Source organism: Pecten maximus, chromosome 7 (genome assembly GCF_902652985.1).
Source record: "Pecten maximus chromosome 7, xPecMax1.1, whole genome shotgun sequence".
NCBI lineage: Eukaryota > Metazoa > Mollusca > Bivalvia > Pectinida > Pectinidae > Pecten > Pecten maximus.
Genome location: NC_047021.1, coordinates 5603047 through 5629313, shown reverse-complemented (window position 1 = coordinate 5629313; position 26267 = coordinate 5603047). Strand labels below are relative to the sequence as shown.

The following is a 26267-nucleotide window of genomic DNA, read 5'->3' as shown; positions in this document are numbered from 1 at the left end:
AGTTATCGATCTGTTTATCTGTCCGAAACAGTAACTTATTATCTAAAAATGTCGATGATAGCTATACATACATGTCATTTAAGAATATGGATGATTTTTAGACATATGAGTATCAACAGAACAGAGGGACCCTTTTAAATTAGTATAAAAATACTGAAAATGAGTAATAACTCCGCAAAATCACCATTGTATCAAATGCTACCTAGGAAAGTATAGCTACATATAGTGATATTAAAGTGTACGGAATTTCAAGATCGGTCCAAAACAGGGTCTACTTTCGCTTACTCGGTTAAAACGATAATTTCCTAATAGTGAGTATGGTTGTGAGGGATCACCAAAGAAGTGCGTGCCATTAAACGGGCAATTATCAATAACTAATTCTTCATGCTTGTAACCATGACTGGGTATCAGTTCTGAAATTAGACGTTTACAATAGTAAAAACTAACCGTAAGTTCTGTATTTAAATTGATAATTTCTACCAGAGTTGTAGCAGGGATATCTTCGTTAAATTACAGAGTCATCTATTTCTGGTTGATATATCTGTACTGAGTACATCGGTGCGACCTTTGTCTAACGGTTAGTTCTGCTCTCCTGTCTGGAAATGTCTCTCAATGTTAATCAAAGTTCGATATATATTAGAAATGTTGATTTGTTGATTTAAAAGTCTCGATAATTTTTTTTCATCAAAAACGCGTGATTAATATTTGAAATAGTAATATGTATTCAAAAATCACTAGGTATATGTGAAAGACTAGTGTATTAGATTGTATTATGATACATGTGATTGTTAAATAGAATACCATCAGCCTTTATAATACACAAACAAGTGGTAGCCCATACTGCTCTGACGGGTAAAAGGATGACCTATATAAGATAAGCTGGTGACCTTGACACAGCGAAGATGGAGAAGACAGGTATGTACTTACCAGTATATAGCTACACTTAATACCGCCTAAAGTGAAACTAGAGTAGGAACATAAATAGATGACAAAAACAGCTTTCCTACATATTTGTTAGGTAATAAACAGGCTGCCAGCAACTATTAAGGGATGTGTACATACACTGGTATAGCCGTCCGCCGGTGTTATATATAACTACTGTTGTCATTATATGGGATGTGTACATACACTGGTATAGCCGTCCTCTAGTTATATCTAACTTAAATCGGCCATGCATTTGTCATTGTTACATTGATGTGGTCCTGTGTCATCTACTCTGACCTTTTACTTTTATATCTACTTTTATAAGTCCAATACCCGATGTTATAAACAGTCGTTAGTATTTGTTTATCATTTATTTGCATATATATTATATCAATACCGACATAGACGTTCAATAGAGAGAGTAAATATTGCAGGCCTCCTACATGCACCAGCTGTGCTACAGCCATCCAAAGAGGAGATACACAAACTCTCCAATGACTTAAATCTGAAATGTACAGCTGAAGAGGAAGAAGCTTTCTATGGTAAATCAAACATTGTTTTCTCTCTGAAGTCTCTTGATATAGAGCAATGTAATGTTTCCTAAGGTATCTACAGCACTACTAGGGATGTATAGTGTTACTCAAGGGAACTACAAAAGGATAAGTGTCAGTATAGTGTTACTCAAGGGAACTACATAAGGATAAGTGTCAGTATAGTGTAAATTGATGGGATTATAAGGATATGTGTCAGTATAGTGTTAATTAAGGGAATTATAAGGATATGTGTCAGTATAGTGTTAATTAATGGGATTATAAGGATATGTGTCAGTATAGTGTTAATTAATGGGATTATAAGGATATGTGTCAGTATCGTGTTAATTAATGGGATTATAAAGATATGTGTCCGTATCGTGTTGATTAAGGATTATAAGGATATGTGTCAGTATCGTGTTGATTAAGGATTATAAGGATATGTGTCCGTATCGCGTTGATTAATGGGATTATAAGGATATGTGTCAGTATAGAGTTAATTAATGGGATTATAAGGATATGTGTCAGTATAGTGTTAATTGATGGGATTTATAAGGATATGTGTCCGTATAGTGTTGATTTAGAGAAAGAGAGAGAGAAGGATACGTATTAATATATGTTTAATTTAGAGAACTATAAGGATATGTATTAGTACAGTGTTAATTAAGGGAGCTATAAGGATATTTGTATGTACAGTGTTGATTAAGAAAGCTACTTGTATAATGATATTTGTAAGTATATCAATTATTACCTATTACTATAGGGATGTGTGTCCATATCTAGTTAATTAGGAGAACTGTAAGGATATGTTGATGTATATTATTTATCAAGGGAACTTTGACGATATGAATCGGTGTATTATTGATTTAGACCACTACAAAGGGGTGTTGAAGTCCTACCAGACAGTATATGAGCTGCCTGATCCACAAATTCCTGTCCATTACCCACGTCTTCCTGGACACCGGGAACAATTCGATAATGCCTGGTATGTATACAGTTCTAGCTCTTACTCTGACGCCCTTTTGAGATAATAACATACCTTGGGTTTTTTCTTCTCTCTCTCTCTCTCTCTCTCTCCCCCCCTCTCTCTCTCTCTCTCTCTCTCTCTCTCTCTCTCTCTCTCTCTCTCTCTCTCTCTCTCTCTCTCTCCAATTTTGTGTTGATTTTACTATTGCATTACAATGCATTCATGATTAATTCTAAGTTGTCTCTGAATTGAAGTTTGTGAATCCATTTACTCGAATTTCAGTCTTTAAAGGTTCAAATATCCATCCATTTATAAATACGCTGATGTTTAAACCAATTTTCATAATGAAGTTAAAGCTTTCCTTGTACGACCTTTGGTCCTACAGGTACTGGAGATGTGACATAAGAGGAGCGGACACTGGGCTACTAGTCGGTAAGACGGTGGCTATTAAAGACTCTATTGCTGTGGCTGGGGTTCCTATGATGCATGGCACCAAGCTACTGGAGGGCTATACTCCCGAGTTTGACGCCACGGTCGTCACCAGAGTGCTGGACGCTGGTAAGCTGGGATGGTGAAACCCAATACTTCTTTACATCATTATCTGTCTGAAGTGACGTCAACAATAACACCAACATTTCCATGGCAATGTCGAGATCTTTTACTTACTGTAATATCAGTAAAATACCATTAAACAGGCAGGACACACAGGAATTTACATGGAAATGACATGACCTTTTGATTAGAATTCTTAAAAGTGCGAGATAAAATAGTACTTTGAATTACGTTTCAATCTTTCACACTTAACTTCTATGTCAATCATAACATCTGGTCCGATCCTGTTATTACCGCCATAACCGAGATTGTCTATAAAAACAATATACTCACTTTATAGAGACACATTTTGTACTCTTTGTCTTTAAGGTGGACACATTATTGGTAAGGCGGCCTGTGACGACATGTGTCTTAGCGGGGGGTCCTGGTCCTCATCCACTGGTCCTATTGTCAACCCAATGGACCCCACTAAGGATGCTGGGGGCTCTAGCTCTGGATGTGTATCTCTGGTAATGCCATCATTATTACGGAAGTTATATATTTGGCATGACGTGGTATTGTAGACACAGTTTCGATACAACTCCAGATTACTCGTTACTATGCACCTGTATCTATGTTGCTGTAGTACGGAGAGAAATCACACAGTTGTAGATTGTAATCTCTTACTAGCAAGACTAGTTTCTTATCACCAGTCATCAAATTTAACAGAATTGGAAAGAAATTGGAACGGCCATATAATATTTGGGAGTTGATTCATGTCTACTGCAAAATGAAAAAAATCAACAACGAATAGAAAAGGTGCTGGTGTTACATACAGACGACATAAGATAGAGTTTATATTGTTATATTGAAGTACAGAGTTTGTATTGAGTTACAGAGTTTATATTGAATTACATAGTTTATGTTGAATAACATAGTTGAGTTACATAGTTTATAATGAGATACATAGTTTATAATGAGTTACATAGTTTATAATGAGTTACATAGTTTATAATGAGTTACATAGTTTATATTGAGTTACATAGTTTATAATGAGTTACATAGTTTATAATGAGTTACATAGTTTATGTTGAGTTACACAGTTTATATTGATGTACCGTTTATATTGACGTACAGTTTATATTGTGGTACAGAGTTAATTTTGAGTTACAGTTTAAATTGAGTTACAGAATTTATATTGAGTTGTGCATCTTTGACCACTTCTTCACTGAATACGTTTCATTTCTTTGCGTCTTTTCAAACAATCCGGGTTGATTTAGGTAGCACGAGGGTTAGTGGACATGGCCATTGGAGCTGACCAGGGAGGCTCTATTCGTACCCCGGCCAGTTATTGTGGTATCGTCGGGATGAAGCCGACGTATGGTTTGATCCCCTACACTGGGGCTATGAGCGGGGCAGTGACGATAGATCACCTGGGACCAATGACAAGGACTGTGGAGGACTGTGCCTTACTTCTAGAGGTAGGGCTTTACATTGTGGATTAGGCTTAGTATATACGATTGACCAAGGGTTTGTAATGTATACACGAGGATAAAATGGTTCCTTTCTTGTTAAATGTTTATTTGCTTAAAGAAAGCTATAGATAGTTATCAGAAAACAGAAAAATTCACCAGACTTGTATATGTCTATAAATAAAATATCATTACTGCTTCAGTATCAATTGATAATTCTTGTCATTGATGTAGACCATCATTGAGAATAATATCGTTTAACAAAATGATTAACCTATTTCAAATAAAATGTAGCAGAACTGCATTACATAGGACATCTTAACATTGTAACCTGCACGTGATAAATCGATTACATGAAATAGTCAAAATTAAAGAATATCGTTATGATTCCCGATTCTTATTTTTACCGACATTTATTCTAATTGCCTTATTTTGTAATCCATATTTTGTTATTAACAGGCCATAGCAGGTTTCGATGATGACAAGGACCCGAGACAACGACCGATCGAATCCATACCGCCATATTCTAAACTGGCAAGTATGACAAGTCTTATTGGTTTTTTTTTTCAAATAAATACTAGTGCTCAGTAACTACGCAGAAGTGAGGCAAGTCTCTTCTCAAAACCAGTTCCCTACTGTAATTTCCATTTGATAAATACCAGTTGTCTTCCACTCATGAGTTGATTAAGTACTCATCTCTTTAGCGCGGATAGATTGGTATACTATAGGGATTTAGATTAAATAGTAACAATCATCTCAATATTAGTTCAGGTTAGATAAGGATATCCATTATGATCGTTCTTAGCGAATTGATATATCAGTCTTATACCTAACTAGTATGTCTCCGTATCTCATTCAATATACAACCCTTTAAGGTATGTTAGTAATGATAATACTAATTAGTAACTTGATCGTATATATGTCCACGTACTGATGTAGAATCGGTTATTGTTCTCAGTAACTGTGATAATAGATATATGTTATAACTAAGATTCATATCAGTAGATAGGAATATTTTCAACATTATAAAGAGGTAGTGTAGATGTATATTAATGGCTTTACTAATCTGGAGGATTATTTTCAGAGAGGACACAGGTGTAGTGTAGATGTATATTAATGGTTTTACTAATCTGGAGGATTATTTTCAGAGAGGACACAGGTGTAGTGTAGATGTATATTAATGGTTTTACTAATCTGGAGGATTATTTTCAGAGAGGACACAGGTGTAGTGTAGATGTATATTAATGGTATTACAAATCTGGAGGATTTTTTTCAGAGAGGACACAGGTAAAACATGTAGATCATCAATGTTTGAAATCAATTGTGTTTAGTTTAGCGAGGACGTGTCGGGAAGGAAAGTGGGAGTTCTCAAGGAAGGCTTCCTAGGAGTGGATGATCATGTCAATAAATGTGTTAGAGATAAGTTGTCAAAACTCTCCGATGCCGGGGTTGTGCTGAAGGATGTATCTATACCTATCCACAATGTAGGTATGTATATATAACAATTGGTTGTTTCGTCAATTATATACACTTATATATATTACGCCATTACAAATTAATCAGTTGTAAACAAAACGTTATTCTAACTCAGATATGAGGTCAAAATCAGTCTAAACATTTTTCACGGAGGCGCTTGAAAACATACCAGAATAATACGACAATCAAGGAAAATTTTCTTTATCAATGGCACCCGTCATGTTAATCAAGACAAATGCTGGTAAGTTTATGTTTTCAAAATGCAATGTCTATTAAAAATAAAACTTTTTCCATAATCCTCGTCAAACCGAATGTCCTGATATCCTGTTATGTAGGCTTCTTCCTCGAAGGTCAGAAATTGAGCTTTTGAAAACCAAATATTATTCCATTTCATTGTCAATACATAGCAAAAATGAACGAATGTATTTATCGTTGTCGCTACAAGCCAGTAGGAGACATAATAGGTATTCCAAGTTAGCTACAGGATAAAGCCGCGGAACACACAATTATAAAGACAGCATCATCACTGCCAATCCGCGTAATTGGTAACAGTGAAAGGATTTTCTGGATTTAAATTCCCCGCTAAGTTGTGTGACAACCTTTTTACTTCTGGTAGCTTAGATTGATATTTTGTTATTCAGGAAAACGGATTCATGTTTTTCAATATTTTAAGAAATATTTTGACTAAGTATATTTATTGCTTTGTCTAAGTCGTAGAAGTCATTCCCATGGCAGCTTATCCCGTTTTATTATTCGTGTCAGCTTTCTTCTATTATTTTCAGGGACAGACATATTTGTACCAATCACGGTAGAGGGATCCCATGCCTGTGGAGCACTCGGACACGGTATACTGTGTTACAATCCACCTTTAGTAGTGACAGGTTATATATCTCGGACACGGTATACTGTGTTACAATCCACCTTTAGTAGTGACAGGTTACATATACCGGACACGGTATACTGTGTTACAATCCACCTTTAGTAGTGATAGGTTATATATATCTCGGACACGGTATACTGTGTTACAATCCACCTTTAGTAGTGATAGGTTATATATCTCGGACACGGTATACTGTGTTACAATCCACCTTTAGTAGTGATAGGTTATATATACCGGACACGGTATACTGTGTTACAATCCACCTTTAGTAGTGACAGGTTACATATACCGGACACGGTATACTGTGTTACAATCCACCTTTAGTAGTGATAGGTTATATATACCGGACACGGTATACTGTGTTACAATCCACCTTTAGTAGTGATAGGTTATATATCTCGGACACGGTATACTGTGTTACAATCCACCTTTAGTAGTGATAGGTTATATATATCTCGGACACGGTATACTGTGTTACAATCCACCTTTAGTAGTGATAGGTTATATATATCTCGGACACGGTATACTGTGTTACAATCCACCTTTAGTAGTGATAGGTTATATATCTCGGACACGGTATACTGTGTTACAATCCACCTTTAGTAGTGATAGGTTATATATATACCGGACACGGTATACTGTGTTACAATCCACCTTTAGTAGTGATAGGTTATATATACCGGACACGGTATACTGTGTTACAATCCACCTTTAGTAGTGATAGGTTATATATCTCGGACACGGTATACTGTGTTACAATCCACCTTTAGTAGTGATAGGTTATATATGGTCTCGGACACGGTATACTGTGTTACAATCCACCTTTAGTAGTGATAGGTTATATATACCAGACACGGTATACTGTGTTACAATCCACCTTTAGTAGTGATAGGTTATATATCTCTGACACGGTATACTGTGTTACAATCCACCTTTAGTAGTGATAGGTTATATATACCAGACACGGTATACTGTGTTACAATCCACCTTTAGTAAGGATAGGTTATATATACCGGACACGGTATACTGTGTTACAATCCACCTTTAGTAGTGATAGGTTATATATGGTCTCGGACACGGTATACTGTGTTACAATCCACCTTTAGTAGTGATAGGTTATATATACCAGACACGGTATACTGTGTTACAATCCACCTTTAGTAGTGATAGGTTATATATACCAGACACGGTATACTGTGTTACAATCCACCTTTAGTAGTGATAGGTTATATATACCGGACACGGTATACTGTGTTACAATCCACCTTTAGTAGTGATAGGTTATATATGGTCTCGGACACGGTATACTGTGTTACAATCCACCTTTAGTAGTGATAGGTTATATATACCGGACACGGTATACTGTGTTACAATCCACCTTTAGTAGTGATAGGTTATATATCTCTGACACGGTATACTGTGTTACAATCCACCTTTAGTAGTGATAGGTTATATATACCGGACACGGTATACTGTGTTACAATCCACCTTTAGTAGTGATAGGTTATATATACCAGACACGGTATACTGTGTTACAATCCACCTTTAGTAGTGATAGGTTATATATATCTCGGACACGGTATACTGTGTTACAATCCACCTTTAGTAGTGATAGGTTATATATCTCGGACACGGTATACTGTGTTACAATCCACCTTTAGTAGTGATAGGTTATATATCTCGGACACGGTATACTGTGTTACAATCCACCTTTAGTAGTTATAGGTTATATATACCGGACACGGTATACTGTGTTACAATCCACCTTTAGTAGTGATAGGTTATATATCTCTGACACGCTATACTGTGTTACAATCCACCTTTAGTAGTGATAGGTTATATATGGTATCGGACACGGTATACTGTGTTACAATCCACCTTTAGTAGTGATAGGTTATATATGGTCTAGGACACGGTATACTGTGTTACAATCCACCTTTAGTAGTGATAGGTTATATATACCAGACACGGTATACTGTGTTACAATCCACCTTTAGTAGTGATAGGTTATATATCTCGGACACGGTATACTGTGTTACAATCCACCTTTAGTAGTGATAGGTTATATATACCGGACACGGTATACTGTGTTACAATCCACCTTTAGTAGTGATAGGTTATATATCTCGGACACGGTATACTGTGTTACAATCCACCTTTAGTAGTGATAGGTTATATGTACCAGACACGGTATACTGTGTTACAATCCACCTTTAGTAGTGATAGGTTATATATCTCGGACACGGTATACTGTGTTACAATCCACCTTTAGTAGTGATAGGTTATATATATACCGGACACGGTATACTGTGTTACAATCCACCTTTAGTAGTGATAGGTTATATATCTCGGACACGGTATACTGTGTTACAATCCACCTTTAGTAGTGATAGGTTATATATATACCGGACACGGTATACTGTGTTACAATCCACCTTTAGTAGTGGTAGGTTATATATACCGTACACGGTATACTGTGTTACAATCCACCTTTAGTAGTGATAGGTTATATATATCTCTGACACGGTATACTGTGTTACAATCCACCTTTAGTAGTGATAGGTTATATATACTCGGACACGGTATACTGTGTTACAATCCACCTTTAGTAGTGATAGGTTATATATGGTCTCGGACACGATATACTGTGTTACAATCCACCTTTAGTAGTGATAGGTTATATATACCAGACACGGTATACTGTGTTACAATCCACCTTTAGTAGTGATAGGTTATATATACCGGACACGGTATACTGTGTTACAATCCACCTTTAGTAGTGATAGGTTATATATACCGGACACGGTATACTGTGTTACAATCCACCTTTAGTAGTGATAGGTTATATATACCAGACACGGTATACTGTGTTACAATCCACCTTTAGTAGTGATAGGTTATATATCTCTGACACGGTATACTGTGTTACAATCCACCTTTAGTAGTGATAGGTTATATATACCAGACACGGTATACTGTGTTACAATCCACCTTTAGTAGTGATAGGTTATATATACCGGACACGGTATACTGTGTTACAATCCACCTTTAGTAGTGATAGGTTATATATACCGGACACGGTATACTGTGTTACAATCCACCTTTAGTAGTGATAGGTTATATATACCAGACACGGTATACTGTGTTACAATCCACCTTTAGTAGTGATAGGTTATATATCTCTGACACGGTATACTGTGTTACAATCCACCTTTAGTAGTGATAGGTTATATATACCAGACACGGTATACTGTGTTACAATCCACCTTTAGTAGTGATAGGTTATATATGTTCTCGGACACGGTATACTGTGTTACAATCCACCTTTAGTAGTGATAGGTAATATATCTCGGACACGGTATACTGTGTTACAATCCACCTTTAGTAGTGGTAGGTTATATATCTCGGACACAGTATACTGTGTTACAATCCACCTTTAGTAGTGATAGGTTATATATGTTCTCGGACACGGTATACTGTGTTACAATCCACCTTTAGTAGTGATAGGTTATATATCTCGGACACGGTATACTGTGTTACAATCCACCTTTAGTAGTGATAGGTTATATATGGTCTCGGACACGGTATACTGTGTTACAATCCACCTTTAGTAGTGATAGGTTATATATGGTCTCGGACACGGTATACTGTGTTACAATCCACCTTTAGTAGTGATAGGTTATATATATCTCGGACACGGTATACTGTGTTACAATCCACCTTTAGTAGTGATAGGTTATATATATCTCGGACACGGTATACTGTGTTACAATCCACCTTTAGTAGTGATAGGTTATATATGGTCTCGGACACGGTATACTGTGTTACAATCCACCTTTAGTAGTGATAGGTTATATATACCAGACACGGTATACTGTGTTACAATCCACCTTTAGTAGTGATAGGTTATATATCTCGGACACGGTATACTGTGTTACAATCCACCTTTAGTAGTGATAGGTTATATATGGTCTCGGACACGGTATACTGTGTTACAATCCACCTTTAGTAGTGACAGGTTATATATACCGTACACGGTATACTGTGTTACAATCCACCTTTAGTAGTGATAGGTTATATATCTCGGACACGGTTTACTGTGTTACAATCCACCTTTAGAAGTGATAGGTTATATATACCGGACACGGTATACTGTGTTACAATCCACCTTTAGTAGTGATAGGTTATATATATCTCGGACACGGTATACTGTGTTACAATCCACCTTTAGTAGTGATAGGTTATATATACCGGACACGGTATACTGTGTTACAATCCACCTTTAGTAGTTATAGGTTATATATACCGGACACGGTATACTGTGTTACAATCCACCTTTAGTAGTGATAGGTTATATATCTCGGACACGGTATACTGTGTTACAATCCACCTTTAGTAGTGATAGGTTATATATATCTCGGACACGGTATACTGTGTTACAATCCACCTTTAGTAGTGATAGGTTATATATCTCGGACACGGTATACTGTGTTACAATCCACCTTTAGTAGTGATAGGTTATATATCTCGGACACGGTATACTGTGTTACAATCCACCTTTAGTAGTGATAGGTTATATATCTCGGACACGGTATACTGTGTTACAATCCACCTTTAATAGTGATAGGTTATATATCTCGGACACGGTATACTGTGTTACAATCCACCTTTAGTAGTGATAGGTTATATATATATCGGACACGGTATACTGTGTTACAATCCACCTTTAGTAGTGATAGGTTATATATGGTCTCGGACACGGTATACTGTGTTACAATCCACCTTTAGTAGTGATAGGTTATATATATCTCGGACACGGTATACTGTGTTACAATCCACCTTTAGTAGTGATAGGTTATATATGGTCTCGGACACGGTATACTGTGTTACAATCCACCTTTAGTAGTGATAGGTTATATATATCTCGGACACGGTATACTGTGTTACAATCCACCTTTAGTAGTGATAGGTTATATATGGTCTCAGACACGATATACTGTGTTACAATCCACCTTTAGTAGTGATAGGTTATATATACCGGACACGGTATACTGTGTTACAATCCACCTTTAGTAGTGATAGGTTATATATACCGGACACGGTATACTGTGTTACAATCCACCTTTAGTAGTGATAGGTTATATATACCGGACACAGTATACTGTGTTACAATCCACCTTTAGTAGTGATAGGTTATATATGTTCTCGGACACGGTATACTGTGTTACAATCCACCTTTAGTAGTGATAGGTTATATATATCTCGGACACGGTATACTGTGTTACAATCCACCTTTAGTAGTGATATGTTATATATACCAGACACGGTATACTGTGTTACAATCCACCTTTAGTAGTGATAGGTTATATATACCGTACACGGTATACTGTGTTACAATCCACCTTTAGTAGTGATAGGTTATATATGGTCTCGGACACGGTATACTGTGTTACAATCCACCTTTAGTAGTGATATGTTATATATACCAGACACGGTATACTGTGTTACAATCCACCTTTAGTAGTGATAGGTTATATATACCGTACACGGTATACTGTGTTACAATCCACCTTTAGTAGTGATAGGTTATATATATCTCGGACACGGTATACTGTGTTACAATCCACCTTTAGTAGTGATAGGTTATATATCTCGGACACGGTATACTGTGTTACAATCCACCTTTAGTAATGATAGGTTATATATACCGTACACGGTATACTGTGTTACAATCCACCTTTAGTAATGATAGGTTATATATACCGTACACGGTATACTGTGTTACAATCCACCTTTAGTAGTGATAGGTTATATATATCTCGGACACGGTATACTGTGTTACAATCCACCTTTAGTAGTGATAGGTTATATATACCAGACACGGTATACTGTGTTACAATCCACCTTTAGTAGTGATAGGTTATATATACCAGACACGGTATACTGTGTTACAATCCACCTTTAGTAGTGATAGGTTATATATACCGGACACGGTATACTGTGTTACAATCCACCTTTAGTAGTGATAGGTTATATATACCGGACACGGTATACTGTGTTACAATCCACCTTTAGTAGTGATAGGTTATATATCTCTGACACGGTATACTGTGTTACAATCCACCTTTAGTAGTGATAGTTTATATATACCAGACACGGTATACTGTGTTACAATCCACCTTTAGTAGTGATAGGTTATATATCTCTGACACGGTATACTGTGTTACAATCCACCTTTAGTAGTGATAGTTTATATATACCAGACACGGTATACTGTGTTACAATCCACCTTTAGTAGTGATAGTTTATATATACCAGACACGGTATACTGTGTTACAATCCACCTTTAGTAGTGATAGGTTATATATGGTCTCGGACACGGTATACTGTGTTACAATCCACCTTTAGTAGTGATAGGTTATATATACCAGACACGGTATACTGTGTTACAATCCACCTTTAGTAGTGATAGGTTATATATGGTCTCGGACACGGTATACTGTGTTACAATCCACCTTTAGTAGTGATAGGTTATATATACCAGACACGGTATACTGTGTTACAATCCACCTTTAGTAGTGATAGGTTATATATGTCTCGGACACGGTATACTGTGTTACAATCCACCTTTAGTAGTGATAGGTTATATATACCGGACACGGTATACTGTGTTACAATCCACCTTTAGTAGTGATAGGTTATATATCTCGGACACGGTATACTGTGTTACAATCCACCTTTAGTAGTGATAGGTTATATATACCGGACACGGTATACTGTGTTACAATCCACCTTTAGTAGTGATAGGTTATATATGGTCTTGGACTCGGTATACTGTGTTACAATCCACCTTTAGTAGTGATAGGTTATATATCTCGGACACGGTATACTGTGTTACAATCCACCTTTAGTAGTGATAGGTTATATATCTCGGACACGGTATACTGTGTTACAATCCACCTTTAGTAGTGATAGGTTATATATACCAGACACGGTATACTGTGTTACAATCCACCTTTAGTAGTGATAGGTTATATATACCGGACACGGTATACTGTGTTACAATCCACCTTTAGTAGTGATAGTTTATATATACCGGACACGGTATACTGTGTTACAATCCACTTTAGTAGTGATAGGTTATATATACCGGACACGGTATACTGTGTTACAATCCACCTTTAGTAGTGATAGGTTATATATGGTCTAGGACACGATATACTGTGTTACAATCCACCTTTAATAGTGATAGGTTATATATGTTCTCGGACACGGTATACTGTGTTACAATCCACCTTTAGTAGTGATAGGTTATATATACCGGACACGGTATACTGTGTTACAATCCACCTTTAGTAGTGATAGGTTATATATGGTCTCGGACACGGTATACTGTGTTACAATCCACCTTTAGTAGTGATAGGTTATATATACCTCACACGGTATACTGTGTTACAATCCACCTTTAGTAGTGATAGGTTATATATACCAGACACGGTATACTGTGTTACAATCCACCTTTAGTAGTGATAGGTTATATATACCGGACACGGTATACTGTGTTACAATCCACCTTTTGAAGTGATAGGTTACATATGTTCATTGGTTTTATTACTTTAATAGGAAACATTGACGTAACGGTTAAATTTTAAAGTGAATCAACTACACTATATAATAACAGATTCTAATTATTCAATTATTTTAACCTAATTACTGAATTAGTTTTGTACTGTTTATATACCGACGTAACAAACGTATCTTTAAGTTGTATTCTAAATACATATAATTTAAAACAGTGAACATTCTTGATACAAGCAATATCAAAAGTCTGTTAGAACATATACACAAGTAAGTGAGAATATCTTCAGTGCCTACTTATTAGGGATTTCCATTTCGGATGGAAATCCATATTGTTATTGTTATGTTTTTTCTTATTATTATTATTATTCTTAACACTTTTTTTGTGACCAAAATTTCTCAAAAACGAATGCAGATAGAACGTTCATATCTTAGTACATGCTAGACAATATCAAGTTGTCGTTCTTGGTGCAATTTTATGTTCATACGTTCAACGGTCAAGGTCACAGATCTATAAATAGAACATTTTTGGACGTTTTTTGAACGATCCTAACTTCGTAACGGATCGTTCTATTTCGTTCCCGTTCAGTGTGTTATGTAGATCAGGGACAGAGCTAACTTTTCTCCATGCCATCTTATCAGAGAATATGTCAAGGTCACGACCTCGCCAAGGGGTAAAGAAAATATCGAAAAAAAAATTCTCAATCGAAGAATTTTTTTTCATTCAAAACGAAAGAGTTTGATGCACTGAGACGGAATGTGGAAATTTTTTGATAATCGGATAAAAAATGACGGAGATATGGCACTTTGAAAATTTAAAAAATTTCCCGCCAAAATTCAAAAATCGGCAAAAAATTACTAAAAAATTTTCAGCTCCTTCATTTATACACATACAGATTTGATATTTGGCACAACAATAGCATGTAAGAGTAGCTACAAAAAAATACTATTTTTCATTGACCTTGACCTTAATTCAAGGTCAAATTATCGAAAAAAATAAAATTGAAAAGAAATCTTTTGGGTCAGGCTCTTTTTCTGTTCGTTTTATTTCTTAAACAATCAGTGCATCTTGTAGATCATGGTCGGCGCTAACTTTTTTCTTATACATGTTATCAAAAAATATCTCAAGGTCAAGGTCTAAGCATGAGGTCAAAAAAAGGTCAAAAATATAAAATTCAAAATTACTAATTTTTTTATATGAATCGGAAAACGCATGATTAATCATGACAAACGGTGCAAGTTTTATGGTCGTGCGATAAAAAATGACGTAGAAATGGCACTTTGAAAAATGTTGGTTTTCCCGCCAAAATTCAAATTTATCCCAAAAATGCACTTAATTTCCATTTACTCCTATATCTTTACACATACAGATTTGATATTTGGTACAGTGATAGCTTGGACAAAGGGCTACAAACTTAATTGCTTTTCATTGATGTTGACCTTGGCTCAAGGTCACAAAGGTCAAATGATCAAAAATCGAAAATTTCAAATTTTCAAAATAGTTTCATCGTATGTGAAAGAAAACGTTATTTTAAAGATGTTTGCAACGTTAGAAGGTCAACTGATCGGTTAAAGAAGGGAAGCGAAGAGAAAACGAATAGAAAACGAAGAGAAATCGTAGGTAAAACGTACAAAGGCGTTCGTCAGAACGAGAACATGTCAGCGATCATTTTCTTGTTGGACGGTTAAGACAATAAATGTTATAGGATACATGATACAGTACGGGATACGCGATACATGGAACGGGATTCACAGTACAGTAAACACGATACAAGGTACGGGATACACGGTTCACAGTACAGTAAACACGATACAAGGTACGGGATACACGGTTCACAGTACAGTAAACACGATACAAGGTACGGGATACATGGTTCACAGTACAGTAAACACGATACAAGGTACGAGATATACGATTCACGGAGGTCAAATGATACAAAATCGAAAAATTCAAATTCTTTTAAAACGGTGTATTTTCATCGTATGTGAAAGATAACGTTATTTTAATATTGTTTAAAGAAGGGAAGCGAAGAGAAAACGAAGAGAAATCGTAGGTAAAACGTACAAAAGCGTTCGTCAGAATGAGAACATGTCAGCGATCATTTTCTTGTTGGAAATCCCGTGTTTTGATCTTGATCAAATCTAGTTGTTTATTGATATTTTTTACAGGAACTGGTTACTTATGGAAGGGTTACTATCCTGTGTCATTGCAGGAAGCAATGGCCAGAGGGTCCACGCTTCGGCCTTATGACCTCCCGATCAATTTAAAGATGAGAAGAATTCTCGGTGAATACATGAGAAGAAATTATCAGAACAAATTCTACGCCAGATCACAAAACCTCGTCCCAGTGTTGAAAAAAGCTTACGATGACGCACTCAAGGATGTCGATGTCCTCGTAATGCCAACACTGTCAAAAACGGCAGGGGACCTACCTACTACTGACAGTTCAGCTCAAGGTACAACATATACAACTGTATCACACCGTACTATATAGTACTGTAAAGGTAGTACACACACCGTACTATATAGTACTGTAAAGGTAGTACACACACCGTACTATATAGTACTGTAAAGGTAGTACACACACCGTACTATATAGTACTGTAAAGGTAGTACACACACCGTGCTATATAGTACTGTAAAGGTAGTACACACACCGTACTATATAGTACAGTAAAGGTAGTACACACACCGTACTATATAGTACAGTAAAGGTAGTACACACACCGTACTATATAGTACTGTAAAGGTAGTACACACACCGTACTATATAGTACTGTAAAGGTAGTACATACACCGTACTATATATTACTGTAAAGGTAGTACACACACCGTACTATATAGTACTATAAAGGTAGTACATACACCGTACTATATAGTACTGTAAAGGTTGTACACACACCGTACAATATAGTACTATAAAGGTAGTACATACACCGTACTATATAGTACTGTAAAGGTTGTACACACACCGTACTATATAGTACTGTAAAGGTAGTACACACACCGTACTATATAGTACTGTAAAGGTAGTACACACACCGTGCTATATAGTACTGTAAAGGTAGTACACACACCGTACTATATAGTACTGTAAAGGTAGTACACACACCGTGCTATATAGTACTGTAAAGGTAGTACACACACCGTACTATATAGTACAGTAAAGATAGTACACACACCGTACTATATAGTACTGTAAAGGTAGTACACACACTGTACTATGTAGTACTGTAAAGGTACTACACACACCGTACTATATAGTACAGTAAAGGTACTACACACACCGTACTATATAGTACAGTAAAGGTAGTACACACACCGTACTATATAGTACTGTAAAGGTAGTACACACACCGTACTATATAGTACTGTAAAGGTAGTACACACACCGTACTATATAGTACTGTAAAGGTAGTACACACACCGTACTATATAGTACAGTAAAGGTACTACACACACCGTACTATATAGTACAGTAAAGGTAGTACACACACCGTACTATATAGTACAGTAAAGGTACTACACACACCGTACTATATAGTACAGTAAAGGTAGTACACACACCGTACTATATAGTACTGTAAAGGTAGTACACACACCGTACTATATAGTACTGTAAAGGTAGTACACACACCGTACTATATAGTACTGTAAAGGTAGTACACACACCGTACTATATAGTACTGTAAAGGTAGTACACACACTGTACTATATAGTACTGTAAAGGTAGTACACACACCGTACTATATAGTACTGTAAAGGTAGTACACACACCGTACTATATAGTACTGTAAAGGTAGTACACACACCGTACTATATAGTACAGTAAAGGTAGTACACACACCGTACTATATAGTACTGTAAAGGTAGTACACACACCGTACTATATAGTACTGTAAAGGTAGTACACACACCGTACTATATAGTACAGTAAAGGTAGTACACACACCGTACTATATAGTACAGTAAAGGTAGTACACACACCGTACTATATCGTACAGTAAAGGTACTACACACACCGTACTATATAGTACAGTAAAGGTAGTACACACACCGTACTATATAGTACTGTAAAGGTAGTACACACACCGTACTATATAGTACAGTAAAGGTACTACACACACCGTACTATATAGTATTGTAAAGGTAGTACACACACCGTACGATATAGTACAGTAAAGGTAGTACACACACCGTACTATATAGTACTGTAAAGGTAGTACACACACCGTACTATATAGTACTGTAAAGGTAGTACACACACCGTACTATATAGTACTGTAAAGGTAGTACACACACCGTACTATATAGTACTGTAAAGGTAGTACACACACCGTACTATATAGTACAGTAAAGGTAGTACACACACCCTACTATATAGTACTGTAAAGGTAGTACACACACCGTACTATATAGTATTGTAAAGGTAGTACACACACCGTGCTATATAGTACTGTAAAGGTAGTACACACACTGTACTATATAGTACTGTAAAGGTAGTACACACACCGTACTATATAGTACTGTAAAGGTAGTACACACACCGTACTATATATTACTGTAAAGGTAGTACACATACGGTACATTATAGTACTGTAAAGGTAGTACACACCGTACTATATAGTACTGTAAAGGTAGTACACACACCGTACTATATAGTACTGTAAAAGTACTACACACACCGTACTATATAGTACAGTAAAGGTACTACACACCGTACTATATTGAACTGTAAAGGTACTACACATACCGTACATTATAGTACTGTAAAGGCAGTACACACACCGTACTATATAGTACTGTAAAGGTAGTACACACACCGTACTATATAGTACTGTAAAGGTAGTACACACACACCGTACTATATAGTACTGTAAAGGTACTACACACACCGTACTATATAGTACTGTAAAGGTAGTACACACATCGTACTATATAGTACTGTAAAGGTAGTACACACACAGTACTATATAGTACTGTAAAGGTAGTATACACACCGTACTATATAGTACTGTAAAGGTAATACACACACCGTACTATATAGTACTGTAAAGGTACTAGACACACCGTACTATATAGTACTGTAAAGGTAATACACACACCGTACTATATAGTACTGTAAAGGTAGTACACACCGTACTATATAGTACTGTAAAGGTAGTACACACACCGTACTATATAGTACAGTAAAGGTAGTACACACCGTACTATATAGTACTGTAAAGGTAGTACACACACCGTACTATATAGTACTGTAAAGGTACTACACACACCGTACTATATAGTACTGTAAAGGTAATACACACACCGTACTATATAGTACTGTAAAGGTACTACACACCGTACTATATAATACTGTAAAGGTAGTACACACACCGTACTATATAGTACTGTAAAGGTACTATACACACCGTACTATATAGTACTGTAAAGGTAGTACACACCGTACTATATAGTACTGTAAAGGTACTACACATGCCGTACATTATAGTACTGTAAAGGTAGTACACACACCGTACTATATAGTACTGTAAAGGTAGTACACACACCGTACTATATAGTACTGTAAAGGTAGTACACACACACCGTACTATATAGTACTGTAAAGGTAGTACACACATCGTACTATATAGTCATGTAAAGGTAGTACACACACCGTACTATATAGTACTGTAAAGGTAGTACACACACCGTACTATATAGTACTGTAAAGGTAGTACACACACCGTACTATATAGTACTGTAAAGGTAATACACACACCGTACTATATAGTACTGTAAAGGTAGTACACACACCGTACTATATAGTACAGTAAAGGTAGTACACACACCGTACTATATAGTACTGTAAAGGTAGTATACAGACCGTACTATATAGTACAGTAAAGGTAGTACACACACCGTACTATATAGTACTGTAAAGGTAGTATACAGACCGTACTATATAGTACAGTAAAGGTAGTACACACACCGTACTATATAGTACAGTAAAGGTAGTACACACACCGTACTATATAGTACTGTAAAGGTAGTACACACACCGTGCTATATAGTACTGTAAAGGTAGTACACACACCGTACTATATAGTACAGTAAAGATAGTACACACACCGTACTATATAGTACTGTAAAGGTAGTACACACACTGTACTATGTAGTACTGTAAAGGTACTACACACACCGTACTATATAGTACAGTAAAGGTACTACACACACCGTACTATATAGTACAGTAAAGGTAGTACACACACCGTACTATATAGTACTGTAAAGGTAGTACACACACCGTACTATATAGTACTGTAAAGGTAGTACACACACCGTACTATATAGTACTGTAAAGGTAGTACACACACCGTACTATATAGTACAGTAAAGGTACTACACACACCGTACTATATAGTACAGTAAAGGTAGTACACACACCGTACTATATAGTACAGTAAAGGTACTACACACACCGTACTATATAGTACAGTAAAGGTAGTACACACACCGTACTATATAGTACTGTAAAGGTAGTACACACACCGTACTATATAGTACTGTAAAGGTAGTACACACACCGTACTATATAGTACTGTAAAGGTAGTACACACACCGTACTATATAGTACTGTAAAGGTAGTACACACACTGTACTATATAGTACTGTAAAGGTAGTACACACACCGTACTATATAGTACTGTAAAGGTAGTACACACACCGTACTATATAGTACTGTAAAGGTAGTACACACACCGTACTATATAGTACAGTAAAGGTAGTACACACACCGTACTATATAGTACTGTAAAGGTAGTACACACACCGTACTATATAGTACTGTAAAGGTAGTACACACACCGTACTATATAGTACAGTAAAGGTAGTACACACACCGTACTATATAGTACAGTAAAGGTAGTACACACACCGTACTATATCGTACAGTAAAGGTACTACACACACCGTACTATATAGTACAGTAAAGGTAGTACACACACCGTACTATATAGTACTGTAAAGGTAGTACACACACCGTACTATATAGTACAGTAAAGGTACTACACACACCGTACTATATAGTATTGTAAAGGTAGTACACACACCGTACGATATAGTACAGTAAAGGTAGTACACACACCGTACTATATAGTACTGTAAAGGTAGTACACACACCGTACTATATAGTACTGTAAAGGTAGTACACACACCGTACTATATAGTACTGTAAAGGTAGTACACACACCGTACTATATAGTACTGTAAAGGTAGTACACACACCGTACTATATAGTACTGTAAAGGTAGTACACACACCCTACTATATAGTACTGTAAAGGTAGTACACACACCGTACTATATAGTATTGTAAAGGTAGTACACACACCGTGCTATATAGTACTGTAAAGGTAGTACACACACTGTACTATATAGTACTGTAAAGGTAGTACACACACCGTACTATATAGTACTGTAAAGGTAGTACACACACCGTACTATATATTACTGTAAAGGTAGTACACATACGGTACATTATAGTACTGTAAAGGTAGTACACACCGTACTATATAGTACTGTAAAGGTAGTACACACACCGTACTATATAGTACTGTAAAAGTACTACACACACCGTACTATATAGTACAGTAAAGGTACTACACACCGTACTATATTGAACTGTAAAGGTACTACACATACCGTACATTATAGTACTGTAAAGGCAGTACACACACCGTACTATATAGTACTGTAAAGGTAGTACACACACCGTACTATATAGTACTGTAAAGGTAGTACACACACACCGTACTATATAGTACTGTAAAGGTACTACACACACCGTACTATATAGTACTGTAAAGGTAGTACACACATCGTACTATATAGTACTGTAAAGGTAGTACACACACAGTACTATATAGTACTGTAAAGGTAGTATACACACCGTACTATATAGTACTGTAAAGGTAATACACACACCGTACTATATAGTACTGTAAAGGTACTAGACACACCGTACTATATAGTACTGTAAAGGTAATACACACACCGTACTATATAGTACTGTAAAGGTAGTACACACCGTACTATATAGTACTGTAAAGGTAGTACACACACCGTACTATATAGTACAGTAAAGGTAGTACACACCGTACTATATAGTACTGTAAAGGTAGTACACACACCGTACTATATAGTACTGTAAAGGTACTACACACACCGTACTATATAGTACTGTAAAGGTAGTACACACACCGTACTATATAGTACTGTAAAGGTACTACACACCGTACTATATAATACTGTAAAGGTAGTACACACACCGTACTATATAGTACTGTAAAGGTACTATACACACCGTACTATATAGTACTGTAAAGGTAGTACACACCGTACTATATAGTACTGTAAAGGTACTACACATGCCGTACATTATAGTACTGTAAAGGTAGTACACACACCGTACTATATAGTACTGTAAAGGTAGTACACACACCGTACTATATAGTACTGTAAAGGTAGTACACACACACCGTACTATATAGTACTGTAAAGGTAGTACACACATCGTACTATATAGTCATGTAAAGGTAGTACACACACCGTACTATATAGTACTGTAAAGGTAGTACACACACCGTACTATATAGTACTGTAAAGGTAGTACACACACCGTACTATATAGTACTGTAAAGGTACTACACACACCGTACTATATAGTACTGTAAAGGTAGTACACACACCGTACTATATAGTACAGTAAAGGTAGTACACACACCGTACTATATAGTACTGTAAAGGTAGTATACAGACCGTACTATATAGTACAGTAAAGGTAGTACACACACCGTACTATATAGTACTGTAAAGGTAGTATACAGACCGTACTATATAGTACAGTAAAGGTAGTACACACACCGTACTATATAGTACTGTAAAGGTAGTACACACACCGTACTATATAGTACAGTAAAGGTAGTACACACACCGTACTATATAGTACTGTAAAGGTAGTACACACACCGTACTATATAGAACTGTAAAGGTACTACACACACCGTACTATATAGTACTGTAACGGTAGTACACACACCGTACTATATAGTACTGTAACGGTAGTACACACACCGTACTATATAGTACTGTAAAGGTAGTACACACACCGTACTATATAGTACTGTAACGGTAGTACACACATCGTACTATATAGTACTGTAAAGGTAGTACAAACAACGTACTATATAGTACTGTAAAGGTACTACACACACCGTACTATATAGTACTGTAAAGGTAGTACACACACCGTGCTATATAGTACTGTAAAGGTAGTACACACACCGTACTATATAGTACTGTAAAGGTAGTACACACACCGTACTATATAGTACTGTAAAGGTAGTACACACACCGTACTATATAGTACTGTAAAGGTAGTACACACACCGTACTATATAGTACTGTAAAGGTAGTACACACAACGTACTATATAGTACTGTAAAGGTAGTACACACATCGTACTATATAGTACTGTAAATGTAGTACACACACCGTACTATATAATACTATAAAGGTACTACACACACCGTACTATATAGTACAGTAAAGGTAGTACACACACCGTACTATATAGTACTGTAAAGGTAGTACACACACCGTACTATATAGTACTGTAAAGGTACTAGACACACCGTACTATATAGTACTGTAAAGGTAGTACACACCGTACTATATAATACTATAAAGGTACTACACACACCGTACTATATAGTACAGTAAAGGTAGTACATACACCGTACTATATAGTACTGTAAAGGTAATACACACACCGTACTATATAGTACAGTAAAGGTAGTACACACACCGTACTATATAGAACTGTAAAGGTAGTACACACACCGTACTATATAGTACTGTAAAGGTACTAGACACACCGTACTATATAGTACTGTAAAGGTAGTACACACACCGTACTATATAGTACTGTAAAGGTAGTACACACACCGTACTATATAGTACATTAAAGGTAGTACACACACCGTACTATATAGTACTGTAAATGTAGTACACACACCGTACTATATAGTACTGTAAAGGTAGTACACACACCGTACTATATAGTACTGTAAAGGTAGTACACACACCGTACTATATAGTACTGTAAATGTAGTACACACACCGTACTAAATAGTACTGTAAAGGTAGTACACACACCGTACTATATAGTACTGTAAAGGTACTACACACACCGTACTATATAGTACTGTAAAGGTACTACACACACCGTACTATATAGTACTGTAAAGGTAGTACACACACCGTACTATATAGTACAGTAAAGGTAGTACATACACCGTACTATATAGTACAGTAAAGGTACTACACACACCGTACTATATAGTACTGTAAAGGTAGTACATACACCGTACTATATAGTACAGTAAAGGTACTACACACACCGTACTATATAGTACTGTAAAGGTAGTACATACACCGTACTATAGAGTACTGTAAAGGTAGTACACACACCGTACTTTATAGTACTGTAAAGGTACTACATACACCGTACTATATAGTACTGTAAAGGTAGTACACACACCGTACTATATAGTACTGTAAAGGTAGTACACACACCGTACTATATAGTACTGTAAAGGTACTACATACACCGTACTATATAGTACTGTAAAGGTAGTACACACACCGTACTATATAGTACAGTAAAGGTAGTACACACACCGTACTATATAGTACAGTAAAGGTAGTACACACACCGTACTATATAGTACTGTAAAGGTAGTACACACACCGTACTATATAGTACAGTAAAGGTAGTACACACACCGTACTATATAGTACTGTAAAGGTAGTACACACACCGTACTATATAGTACTGTAAAGGTAGTACATACACCGTACTATATAGTACAGTAAAGGTAGTACACACACCGTACTATATAGTACTGTAAAGGTAGTACATACACCGTACTATATAGTACTGTAAAGGTAGTACACACACCGTACTTTATAGTACTGTAAAGGTACTACACACACCGTACTATATAGTACTGTAAAGGTAGTACATACACCGTACTATAGAGTACTGTAAAGGTAGTACACACACCGTACTATATAGTACTGTAAAGGTAGTACACACACCGTACTTTATAGTACTGTAAAGGTAGTACACACACCGTACTATATAGTACAGTAAAGGTAGTACATACACCGTACTATAGAGTACTGTAAAGGTAGTACACACACCGTACTATATAGTACAGTAAAGGTAGTACACACACCGTACTGTATAGTACTGTAAAGGTAGTACACACACCGTACAATCCAGACTACATATACTACTGAAGGTAAAGATTATATGTTGAAAATACATGTAGCATAGTTGTGGCAGTTGTTTGATGCACATCATACGAATTTAAGCATTTAAAACCTCATTTTGATTCACTTATATACGGAGGTAAATAATTATTTTTAATTAAACAGTACATGTTGAATTTCAAACCACTTAATATCACCTTGGTAACATATGGAGTGGTCAGTTCTAGAACGTTTTGAATGACAATATTACTTTATTAATCTTCTTTGTAGAGAGACTGAAGGCTTGCATGGAAATATCCAATAATCTGGCCTCATTCGACGCTACTGGACACCCGGCGCTGTCCCTAAATGCTGGTAATTCTGAACTCACTGGACTTCCGGTCGGGATACAGGTTGTCGGAAGACTTCACGATGACCTCGTTGTGCTTCAAATGGCGTACGCAATCGAACGAACATAGAATATAATATACAATGTTGAAAATCCTGGCTACGCCAATGCGATTCATAAACTTTTTCATAATGAAAGACAAAACTGGCGAAAAATTCGTTTAATAAGTGTAATTGATTACAATAAACGTAAAAACGTG

At 36.3% G+C, this 26267-nt stretch overlaps 1 protein-coding gene across 1 annotated transcript; it reads left to right on the top strand.

Annotated features, from left to right (window-relative positions):
• The first annotated feature begins 804 nt into the window (after positions 1 to 804).
• On the top strand, positions 805 to 26267 carry LOC117331416 (amidase-like). The gene is made up of 11 exons (XM_033890120.1): positions 805 to 915; positions 1359 to 1466; positions 2325 to 2439; positions 2807 to 2979; positions 3343 to 3482; positions 4233 to 4433; positions 4884 to 4958; positions 5756 to 5912; positions 6683 to 6745; positions 16528 to 16815; positions 25951 to 26267. Exons 1-11 carry the CDS (start codon positions 903 to 905, stop codon positions 26136 to 26138), a joined length of 1521 nt encoding a protein of 506 aa, XP_033746011.1. The 5' UTR covers positions 805 to 902; the 3' UTR covers positions 26139 to 26267.

Bases quoted from the DNA above. Each gene is read 5' to 3' on its own strand.
- LOC117331416 (XM_033890120.1), top strand. The intron at 2,440-2,806 runs GTATGTATACAG...TTGGTCCTACAG, and splicing joins GAACAATTCGATAATGCCTG to GTACTGGAGATGTGACATAA. The intron at 16,816-25,950 runs GTACAACATATA...TCTTCTTTGTAG, and splicing joins TACTGACAGTTCAGCTCAAG to AGAGACTGAAGGCTTGCATG.